The 12,197-nt window shown below is 35.5% G+C and overlaps 3 protein-coding genes across 5 annotated transcripts in view; 2 read left to right on the top strand and 1 right to left on the bottom strand.

The window, feature by feature from the left end:
* Nucleotides 1-12,197, top strand: part of LOC109612410 (potassium voltage-gated channel subfamily H member 8) — a 1,874,382-nt gene that overhangs the window by 76,132 nt on the left and 1,786,053 nt on the right. The window lies entirely within an intron of this gene.
* The window catches only part of LOC101895929 (phenoloxidase 2), a 24,602-nt gene continuing 22,186 nt past the window's right edge, over nucleotides 9,782-12,197 (bottom strand). Inside the window, exons 4-5 of the mRNA XM_059127185.1 lie at nucleotides 10,156-10,411; nucleotides 9,782-10,083 (exon numbers count right to left, since the gene is read on the bottom strand). Of these exons, the coding sequence (XP_058983168.1) occupies nucleotides 9,879-10,083; nucleotides 10,156-10,411 (461 nt within the window). The 3' untranslated portion in view covers nucleotides 9,782-9,878. The remainder of the gene's footprint in view (nucleotides 10,084-10,155; nucleotides 10,412-12,197) is intronic.
* LOC131804351 (uncharacterized) overlaps nucleotides 10,620-12,197 on the top strand; it is a 4,572-nt gene continuing 2,994 nt past the window's right edge. For both annotated transcript variants that reach the window (XM_059127173.1, XM_059127177.1), the window contains exon 1: nucleotides 10,620-12,119. Coding sequence is in view for 1 of the 2 variants with exons in the window: in XM_059127177.1 (XP_058983160.1) it covers nucleotides 10,770-12,041 (1,272 nt within the window). In the remaining variant the exon portion in view is untranslated. The remainder of the gene's footprint in view (nucleotides 12,120-12,197) is intronic.

The following is a 12,197-nucleotide window of genomic DNA, read 5'->3' as shown; positions in this document are numbered from 1 at the left end:
TTAACGGAATTGTCTGAAATTCCACACAAGGAGTTCTTTGTGAGCACTATACACCCTGAAAGAGGATTGTCTATATAGGTCCACGATATCGCATAGCCCCCATATAACGGTACCCCCCGATATTCGGTATTTGGACGATTTTAGATACATTTTCAACGGAATTATCTGAAATTCCACACAAGGAGATCCTTGCGAGTACTTTATCCCCTAAAAGATAATTATCGCTATAGGTCCATTATATCGTATATATCGGTACCCCCCGATATTCGGTATTTTGATGATTTTAGCCACATTTTTTAACGTAATTGTCTGAAATTCCACACAAGGAGTTCCTTGCGAGTACTTTATCCCCTGGAAGATAATTATCGCTATAGGTCCACGATATCGTATATCCCCTATATAACGGGTGAGAATTATTATAGGTCCACGATATCGTATAACGGTACCGCCCGATATTCGGTATTTTGATGATTTTAGCCACATTTTTCAACGGAATTGTCTAAAAATCCACACAAGGAGTTCCTTGTGAATTATCGCTATGGTCCACGGTATCGTATAGCCCCAATTTAACGGTACCCCTCGATATCATGTATTTTGATGATTTCAGCCACATTTTGCAACGGAATTGTCTGAAATTCTACACAAGGAGTTCTTTTTGAGTACTTTACCCCCAGATATAGACTTGTCTATATATATCCACAATATCGTATATGCCCCATATATCGGCACCTATCGATATTAGGTATTTTAAAGATTTTAACTGAATTTTTAATGGAATTTATTTTTTTGAAAATTTTCTAATTAGTTTCAAATGGTAGAACGTATTCAAAATTCGGCCCGGCCGAATTTACTGCTTTTTTACTGTTTATTTTTTGTTTCTTTAGGGTAATCGATTGCATCATTTTGTTTTTTTGTCGGCTAACGGAAAGTAGTTGAAAACAGAAGTGATAGTCAGTTTGTGTGTGTGTTTATTATTGGGGGAAGAGTCTAATTGTCATTATTGAAGTTTTATTCTTGTTTTGAAGTAATTTTGTTTTCATATTAACTTGTAAGCATTTTATGTAATACTTATCTTAAAAATGGATAAAAAAGAAATAAAAACCTTAACTGTTGAATGTCTCAAGGAAAAACTGGGTCAGCTTAATTTAACGAAAAGTGGAAATAAAGGCGAACTGAAGGCCGGTCTCCTTGAATAGTACAGTCATTATACACCTGATGACGAAGGCTCTTATTATTGGGAAGCATCATCAGCTGTTGGCTGTTTTAGCAACATTTTTAACGAAATTGTCTGAAAATCCACACAAGGAGTTCCTTGTGAATTATCACGGTATTGTATATCCCCCATATAACGGTACCCCCCGATATTCGGTATTTTGACGATTTTAGATACATTTTTCCACGGAATTGCCTGAAAATCCACACAAGGAGTTCCTTGTAAATTATCGCTATAGGTTCACGGTGTCGTATATCCCCCATATAACAGTACCCCCCGATATACGGTATTTTGATGATTTTAGCCACATTTTTTAACGGAATTGTCTGAAATTCCACACAAGGAGTTCTTCGTGAGCACTGTTCCCCCTGAAAGAGAATTGTCTATATAGGTCCACGATATCGTATATCCCCCATATAACGGTACCCCCCGATATTCGGTATTTTGACGATTTTAGATACATTTTTCAACGGAATTGTCTGAAAATCCACACAAGGAGTTCCTTGTATAGTATCGTATAGCCCCAATATAACGGTACCCCTCGATATTATGTATTTTGATGAATTTAGCCACATTTTTCAACGGAATTGTCTGAAAATCCACACAAGGAGTTCCTTGTGAATTATCACGGTATTGTATATCCCCCATATAACGGTACCCCCCGATATTCGGTATTTTGTCGATTTTAGATACATTTTTCAACGGAATTATCTGAAATTCCACACAAGGAGATCCTTGCGAGTACTTTATCCCCTAAAAGATAATTATCGCTATAGATCCATGACATCGTATATCCCCCATATAACGGTACCCCCCGATATTCGGTATTTTGATGATTTTAGCCACATTTTTCAACGGAATTGTCTAAAAATCCACACAAGGAGTTCCTTGTGAATTATCTCTATAGGTCCACGGTATCGTATAGCTCCAATATAACGGTACCCCTCGATATTATGCATTTTGATGATTTTAGCTACATTTTTCAACGGAATTGTCTAAAATTCTACACAAGGAGTTCTTTGTGAGTAATTTACCCCCAGATATAGACTTGTCTATATATATCCACAATATCGTATATGCCCCATATATCGGCACCTATCGATATTAGGTATTTTAAAGATTTTAACTGAATTTTTAATGGAATTTATTTTTTTGGAAAATTTTCTAATTAGTTTCAAATGGTGGAGGGTATTCAAAATTCGGCCCGGCCGAATTTACTGCATTTTTACTGTTTATTTTTTGTTTCTTTAGGGTAGTCGATTGCATCATTTTGTTTTTTTGTCGGCTTGCGGAAAGTAGTTGAAAACAGAAGTGATAGTCAGTTTGTGTGTGTGTTTATTATTGGGGGAAGAGTCTAATTGTCATTATTGAAGTTTTATTCTTGTTTTGAAGTAATTTTGTTTTCATATTAGCTTGTAAGCATTTCATGTAATACTTATCTTAAGCGAAGGCTTTTTGTAAAATATTATGGAAAAATGGATAAAAAAGAAATAAAAACCTTAACTGTTGAAGGTCTCAAGGAAAAACTGGGTCAGCTTAATTTAACGAAAAGTGGAAATAAAGGCGAACTGAAGGCCGGTCTCCTTGAATAGCACAGTCATTCTACACCTGATGACGATGGCTCTTATTATTGGGAAGCATCATCGGCTGTTGGCTGTTTTAGCCACATTTTTAACGGAATTGTCTGAAAATCCACACAAGGAGTTCCTTGTAAATTATCACGGTATTGTATATCTCCCATATAACGGTACCCCCCGATATTCGGTATTTTGACGATTTTAGATACATTTTTCAACGGAATTGCCTGAAAATCCACACAAGGAGTTCCTTGTGAATTATCGCTATAGGTCCACGGTGTCGTATATCCCCCATATAACAGTACCTCTCGATATTCGGTATTTTAATGATTTTAGCCACATTTTTTAACGGAATTGCCTGAAGTTCCACACAAAGAGTTCCTTGCGAGTACTTTATCCCCTGGAAGATAATTATCGCTATAGGTCCACGATATCGTATATCCCCCATATAACGGTACCCCCGATATTCGGTATTTTGACGATTTTAGATACATTTTTCAACGGAAGGAGTTCCTTGCGAGTACTTTATCCCCTGGGAGATAATTATCGCTATAGGTCCACGATATCGTATATCCCCCATATAACGGTACCCCCCGATATACGGTATTTTGCTGATTTTAGCCACCTTTTTTAACGGAATTGTCTGAAATTCTACACAAAGAGTTCCTTGCGAGTACTTTATCCACTGGGAGATAATTATCGCTATAGGCCCACGGTATCGTATAGCCCCAATATAACGATACCCCTCGATATTCTCTATTTTGATGATTTTATCCCCATATTTTAATGGAATTGTCTGAAATTCCACACAAGGAGTTCTTCGTGAGCACTGTTCCCCCTGAAAGAGAATTGTCTATATAGGTCCACGGTATCGTATATCCCCCATATAACGGTACCCCCCGATATTCGGTATTTTTATGATTTTAGCCACATTTTTAACGGAATTGTCTGAAATTCCACACAAGGAATTCCTTGCGAGAACTTTATCCCCTGGGAGATAATTATCGCTATAGGCCCACAGCATCGTATAGCCCTAATATAACGATACCCCCCGATATTCTGTATTTTGATGATTTTAGCCCCATTTTTTAATGGAATTATCTGAAATTCCACACATGGAGTTCTTTGTGAGCACTGTTCCCCCTGAAAGAGAATTGTCTATATAGGTCCACGATATCGTATAGCCCCCATAGAACGGTACCCCCCGATATTCGGTATTTTGATGATTTTAGCTACATTTTCAACGGAGCTGTCTGAAAATCTACACAAGGAGTTCCTCGTGGATACTTTATCCCTTGGAAGAGAATTAGCTGTATAGGTTCACGATATCGTATAGCCCCCATATAACGGTATCCCCCGATATTCGGTATTTTGATGATTTTAGCTACATTTTTCAACGGAATTTTCTGAAAATCCACACAAGGAGTTCCTTGTATAGTATCGTATAGCCCCAATGTAACGGTACCCCTCGATATTCTGTATTTTAATGATTTTAGCCACATTTTTCAACGGAATTGTCTGAAAATCCACACAAGGAGTTCCTTGTATAGTATCGTATAGCCCCAATGTAACGGTACCCCCCGATATTCGGTATTTTGATGATTTTAGCCACATTTTTCAACGGAGCTGTCTGAAAATCCACACAAGGAGTTCCTCGTGGATACTTTATCCCTTGGAAGAGAATTAGCTGTATAGGTTCACGATATCGTATAGCCCCCATATAACGGTATCCCCCGATATTCGGTATTTTGATGATTTTAGCTACATTTTTCAACGGAATTTTCTGAAAATCCACACAAGGAGTTCCTTGTATAGTATCGTATAGCCCCAATGTAACGGTACCCCTCGATATTCTGTATTTTAATGATTTTAGCCACATTTTTCAACGGAATTATCTGAAATTCCACACAAGGAGTTCCTTGCGAGTTCTTTATCCCCTCAAAGATAATTATCGCTATAAGTCCACGATATCGTATATCTCTCATATAACGGTACCCCCCCCCCATATTCGGTATTTTGATGATTTTAGCCACATTTTTTAACGGAATTGTCTGAAATTCCACACAAGGAGTTCCTCCCCTGGAGGATAATTATCGCTATAGGTCCACGGTATCGTATAGCCCCAGTATAACGGTACCCCTCGATATTCTGTTTTTTGATGATTTTAGCCCCATTTTTTAATGGAATTGTCTGAAACTCCACACAAGGAGTTCCTTGTGAGCACTGTACCCCCTGAAAGAGAATTGTCTATATATGTCCACGATATCGTATATCCCCCATATAACGGTACCCCCCAATATTCGGTATTTTGACGATTTTAGATTCATTTTTCAACGGAATTGTCTGAAAATCCACACAAGGAGTTCCTTGTGAATTATCGCTATAGGTCCACGGTATCGTATAGCCCCAATATAACGGTACCCCCCGATATCCGGTATTTTGACGATTTTTGATACATTTTTGAACGGAACTGTCTAAAAATCCACACAAGGGGTTCCTTGTGAATATTTTATCCCTTGGAAGAGAATTATTATAAAAAACCTTAACTGTTGAAGGTCTCAAGGAAATACTGGGTCAGCTTAATTTAACGAAAAGTGGAAATAAAGGCGAACTGAAGGCCGGTCTCCTTGAATATTACGGTCATTCTACACCTGATGACGAAGGCTCTGATTATTGGGAAGCATCATCGGCTGTTGGACATGGCACAACGTTGTTTACTTTGAAGGATATTCAAGACTCGGTCTCGAGTTTTAGTGGTGACCAATTGCCAAACGTTGATCATTGGTTTAGGGAGTTTGAAGATTGCGCATTCGCAGTTGGGTGGGATAGCGTATGGAAGTTTATTTATTTAAAGCAAATAAAGTAAAAGTACTTTAAGAGAAGGTAATTTATAAACGCAAATCAGGTTTGATGAGTGTAAAATAGATATCACATTTCATATTATAGACAAATCAGACTTAATAGTTCCAGTTGTTATAGGAATATTTCCAGTTGTACTGGACAAAATTGACATGGTTATTGACAAATGTGGGGCAAGATTCATGAGTAGGATTTGTTCAACAAAGTAGAAGTGGAACAAAAGACATCTGTGAACAATGCTCCATATCGTAAGGACATATATCCGTCCTCGATATTGAAGATTTAGGAATGGCTGAATTACAAACCATCAATTGTAGTAGAAAGAATGAATTTTACCCGAGGACAAAGACAATACATTGTGAAACGAACGTTCATCAATTCATAGTTGCTCAAATTGGCAGGTAGAGAGATTTCACAGCACCTTGGTGGAAAATAGCACGATGTCTGAAGATCAAAAGAAATATTGAAAACACAGCCGAATTAATATAAGCAAAAATAGTCACATAGAAACGACCCACTGACATAATTCATGCGATGTTCACCAGTCATCAGAAATTAGGGAAACATTTTTAATGCACAGAATATTCAGTTGCAAAGGTTACACCAGACTTTTCAAAGTAGGTGACAAAGTCCTCGTAAAGTCAAATAAACGATTAGGTAATAAACTTACGCATTCGAAGCAGACTTGGGACGGAGTTGTCATTATTTGGGAGGAATTCGGATATCTAAAACACTCAATAAATCTAACCTTGTTCTCAGCGATCGTAAATGAGAACTCTTTTTCCCAGACCATACATGAGACAACTATTGGACTCAGATATACGACATATGATGACGCTTATAGAAACAGTAAAGTCTCATAACAGGCATGCTCGAAGTCTAAATTTTCTGGGCACCGCGTTAAAAGATGTAGCTGGCACTCCAGATTTGATGACTTTGAAAAAATTAAATTTACACATAAAAAAATATTAAGTTCGGCCGGGCCGAAGTTTTGATACCCTCCACCTTTAGGTAAAGGAAACATTTTCATAAAAAATAACTGAATTTAAACTTGTTCCAGCTTTAGGTAAAGGAAACATTTTCATAAAAAAATATCTGAATTTAAACTTGTTCCACTTGGAACAACAAATACTAGTAAGACCGTTTGAGTAATGCTATCAAACTTTTCAAAAAAAAAAAATCCATAAAGTGAGTGAGGTCGTTTTATGCGGGTCATACCAAAACGAGAATCTCTATAGACAATTTTATACTTCAAGGATTGACATCTACCATATCTTCTTAAATGCCAAATATGAAACAATTTCGTTGGTAAATGTAACTAGGATTATCAAAATACCGAATGTCGGTGGGCATCATTATATGTGCGTCACAGGAAAACGTGGGCCCATACATTCAAAGTCACACCACCGAAGCTTAAACTCACTATGAACTACAATTACCAATTTTTAGACAAATTCGTGGAAAAATTTGCTGAAAATCATCAAGATACCGAATATCGAGTGATACCGTTATATAGGGGCTATACAAAATCGTGAACCTATACATACAATATTTCGGCACCGAAGCTAGAATCCATTATGACCTATAAATACCAATTTTTAGACAAAACCGTGGAAAAATGTACCAAAAATCAACAAAATACCGAATATCGTGAGTTACCGTTGTATGACGGCTATACCAAAACGTGGACCTATATATACAATGTTTCTCCACCGAAGCTAGAATCCATTATGACCTACAAATACCAACTTTTAGACAAAACACTGCAAAAATGTGGCGAAAATCAAGATACCGAATATCGGGAGGTACTGTTATATGGGGGTTATACAAAAACGTTGATCTATATATACAATGTTTCACCACCGAAGCTAAAATCCATTATGACCTATAAATACCAATTTTTAGACAAAACCGTGGAAAAATGTACCAAAAATCAACAAAATACCGAATATCGTGAGTTACCGTTGTATGACGGCTATACCAAAACGTGGACCTATATATACAATGTTTCTCCACCGAAGCTAGAATCCATTATGACCTACAAATACCAACTTTTAGACAAAACACTGCAAAAATGTGGCGAAAATCAAGATACCGAATATCGGGAGGTACTGTTATATGGGGGTTATACAAAAACGTTGATCTATATATACAATGTTTCACCACCGAAGCTAAAATCCATTATGACCTACAAATACCAATTTTTTGACATCAAAAAACCGAATATCGGGAGGTAACGTTATATTGCGGCTTTACCAAAACGTAGACCGATATATCTCATTTTCAATACCAACCATCCTAGACACAATACAAATTGTTCTGCCAAATTTTGAAGCTCTACGTCAAAACGGACAGACAGACAGGCGGGCAGATAGACAGACGGACATCGGTAAATCGACTTAGAATTCTATTGTGTTCATGAATATATAAACTTTATGGGTTCTACGAATGACAAAGTTAATATCCCCTCCTTTTCAACGCGGAGGGTATAATAAATGAATTATAAGAAACAATAAATATTTTGTTTTTGTCACATTTTTTCTCCTAATTGCATCGATTTCAGTGTTTGGTGTTCGTAATGAAAACCAACTACAATAAAAGAAAATTGTTGTGGTATTTCAGTGATTTTACCTCCACTTTCCACTGGAATTATTTCAAATTTCCAATTGGGAGTTCACAATGGGCACTCCTTCCTTTTATAACGGCTCATATTTCCCTTCGCCCCTCCCAATACACTGCATTTTAAGGTATTTAGCTACATTTTTAAGACGAATTATAACAGGCTAAGTATTTGGAGTTCGCAATAGGTGACACTTTCTCTTTCAAATAATGGGCTATACAGGTCCACGTTCCTATCCCCATACCACAGCACCGGCACGTGTGCAAAATTTTAACCTTCTATCTCAATTCGTTTGACATATATGGAAATTTGAAATAACTCTTTGAAATAAAATAGCGAATAAAGGGGTGCTATTATAAAGAAACTATACCTAAACTTAGACCTATTGGGGAGTTATTTGCAAAGATGTTTCCAGAAATATGACTACAATCGCCAAACTGTTATATTGGGGCTATATCAAAAAGTGAACCTATATGACCCCTTTTCAAAATTTTATCATTTCGTTTGGAAGCTAGAGTGATTTCCACAGAGCGAAAGACAGACGGACGGACATGGTTAAATCGACATAGAATTTTATGCTAATAAGAGAAACGAAACCCAAAAAATCCGCAGTAGCCAACTACAATAATTTATAATGCCTTACAATATAAAACAAAACGAGATATTCAAGCTAAAAAGAATATTTCTTCCAAAGAACGATATAACAAACAACCAAAAATTCCAAAATATTTCATAATAATATGAAACAAAAAAGGTATATGTGACAACATAACTGGAGAAATCAATAACTTAAACTTAACAAACACCGGACCTGAAACCCATTACGATCTACAAACACCAAGTTTTGGTCTAATTCGTAAAAAAAGGTGGCTAAAACCAACAAAATTCCGAATATCGGGAGGAGACATTATATTTACGCCATTGGAGTGTGATCCCATTACGAACTACAAACACCAAATTTTTTTGAAATTACCGTAAAAAATGTGGGGAAAATCATGAAAATTTCAAATATCTGGAGACGGCCCCACCAAAACGTGGACCGATATCAACCATCGTAGACGCAATACAAATTGTTGTATCAAATTTTGAAGCTCTTCATCAAATAATGGGAGTTATATCTTGATTTCAACAGACAGACGCGCATCGTCAAATCGATTTAGAATTTTATGCTGATCATAAATATATACACTTTATGACGAGTATTTAGCGATGTTATGGAAATGATATTATGATATATGATATTATTGTCCGTCTTGTTCAATAATAATATTTCATTCTAAACATACTCTGTAGAATTAGTATTCCTACAAGTCCTTTCAACTGTAATGGAACTTGTACGTACCGAAGAGAATTTTGCGCTGCTCACGAATATATAAAATGTATGTCTCCAACGAATATTGAATTTAAAGTATGTGGATTTTCACGACAACGAACTAAGGACATATTCACATCAAATTTATTTTTGCTGTTTGATTTTTTTACATTTAAATATGGGTGGACGCATAAAAAACGTAAACTGTAATTTTTGCGCACTTCATAAAATCTATTTTATTTTTGCTGTAAATATAGTCATAACAATTTTTTTTTTTTTGACATATGACCAAAATATCTATTTCTTTTTATCAACAACAACATCGTTGTATTTTATTATTATATCCTTCATTTTCATATTGGAAAAAGTTTCTGTTAATTTTTGAAGAGATGGCGTTTCCCTTGTGAATCGTCGGTCAAAAGGGTAACCCATGGATCGCTTGTCGGGATACAACTTGTCCTTAAGACCACAGAACGAGGATGAATCATTGCAAAGGCTCTCTCTATAAAAAATCATTTTGGTGGGAGGTTTTCAATACAATTCATTCTACATAATACAATTTCATTCTACTTACGGTACTTCGGGTTGATCTACAGCATCCCCTATCATATCAGATATCATAACGAACAGATCAAAGTGCATACCTTCCGCTTTGCCTTTGGGAATGAGTAAATGCTCAGGCCAACCACAACCGCAGAACTGAAATTCACGTAACTCTTCCTGGTCTTTTGGTTGATTGTTAGTACCGATTGGCCGGAAGGTACGTTCATAGGGAATTGTAACACTGGACTTTGTTGATATTTGCTGTATATGGTTTACACCCGGCTCCACTGAAAAAATAATTTATTAAAATATTGCTTCTATATAATGGACATTTAAATAATAATTACAACATTCAAAAATTAAAAAAAGTGAAACATAAAAACATCATCGTATATATATATATATATATATAATAAAAACAATTATTTGAGCTTGAGGTCAAACTTTTTGGTTTTTTAATTATTTATTTTTCTTTTTCCAATATTTCGACCCATATGTTCGTCTATAAATTCCCCGTCAATAAAACTGTGCAAATACATAGTAAACATATTAAATAATTTGACGACAAAATCAGTTTACAACGTAAGGGATTCTGTGCAATTTAGGGATAAGATAAAGAACCTGACAGTTAATAATAATGAAAAAATGGTTTCATTCGACGTGGTATCACTGTTCCCAAGTATTCCAGTAGAATTAGGACTAAATATAATTGAAGAAAGATGGGAAGAAATAGAACAATATACAAACATAACCAAAGACATGTTTCTGAATATTGTAAAATTTTGCATAAAGGACAACAGATACTTCAAGTTTGATGACAAAATATACAAACAAAAAGCAGGGCTACCGATGGGATCTCCAGCATCACCCATAATTGCAGATTTGGTTATGGAATCACTGCTCAACGAAAGCTTGCAAAGATTACAATCAAAACCAAAGATACTGACGAAATACGTGGATGATTTGTTTTTAATTATAAGGGAAGATGCAATACAAGAAACGCTGACAGTACTAAATAGTTTCAACAAAAACATTAAATTTACTTTGGAAGAAGAATGCGACGGAAAAATCCCATATTTGGACACATTAGTAATAAGAAATGCAGATAATACGATAAATATAAATTGGTATCAAAAACCTACAGCGTCAGGTAGAATAATAAATTACTACTCTAAACACACAAAACGAACAATTATCAATACAGCGAAAAACTTAATAAATAGAGTACTAACAATAAGCGACGAACAATTTCATTTCCAAAACAAATTAAAAATAAAAGACATTCTAATTAATAATAACTTCCCATTACATATAACCAAATCCCTAATTGAAAATTATTATAAGAATAAACATTCAAGTCGAGATTCGCAGAAAACAGACCCGCCGAAGATATACAAATCCCTGATATATTTACCGAATATATCAGAAAGATTGGAAAAGTCAGAAATATATGACAAAAATAAATACACAATAGCACATAGCTCACATAACACAACAAAATCTTTATTCACAAACATGAAAAGTAAAATACCAAAAATGGACAAACATAATGTAGTTTACAAAATTGAATGTGGTGGTAACAAGGAAGAAAGTTGCGGAAAACATTACGTTGGCACAACAAAAAACAAACTAAAAACTAGGATGTCAGCACACAAATCAGACATCAAATTAAGAAACAATAATTCGATACAAAAAACAGCGTTAGCCGAACACTGTAAACAGTACAACCATACACCCAAGATCGATGACGTGAGAGTGTTACAAACGGAACATCACTACAACAAGAGACTAACGATAGAGATGCTTCACATCAATAGTTTATCAACAACAAAGAGAATAAACAGCAAAGCAGACACGGACAACACAGCTTACTGCTACAGGCATTTAACAAAAAGAGATCGTGCAATATGCAAATAATTATCAGTGCAATAGTAACACTTGACGGTAGTAGTCACACTACGCTAGTTTTAAGTTTATTATTTTAATTATTTGCAAGTAAGCGTTTATTTACATGTTTATGTCCTGTGCTGTGATAATGTTAATATGTTGTATGTTTTGTTATTTAATTTGTAG

The sequence above is a fragment of the Musca domestica genome, unplaced genomic scaffold (assembly GCF_030504385.1).
Source record: "Musca domestica strain aabys unplaced genomic scaffold, Musca_domestica.polishedcontigs.V.1.1 10, whole genome shotgun sequence".
Lineage (NCBI taxonomy): Eukaryota > Metazoa > Arthropoda > Insecta > Diptera > Muscidae > Musca > Musca domestica.
This window is presented reverse-complemented; position numbering and strand designations above follow the sequence as displayed.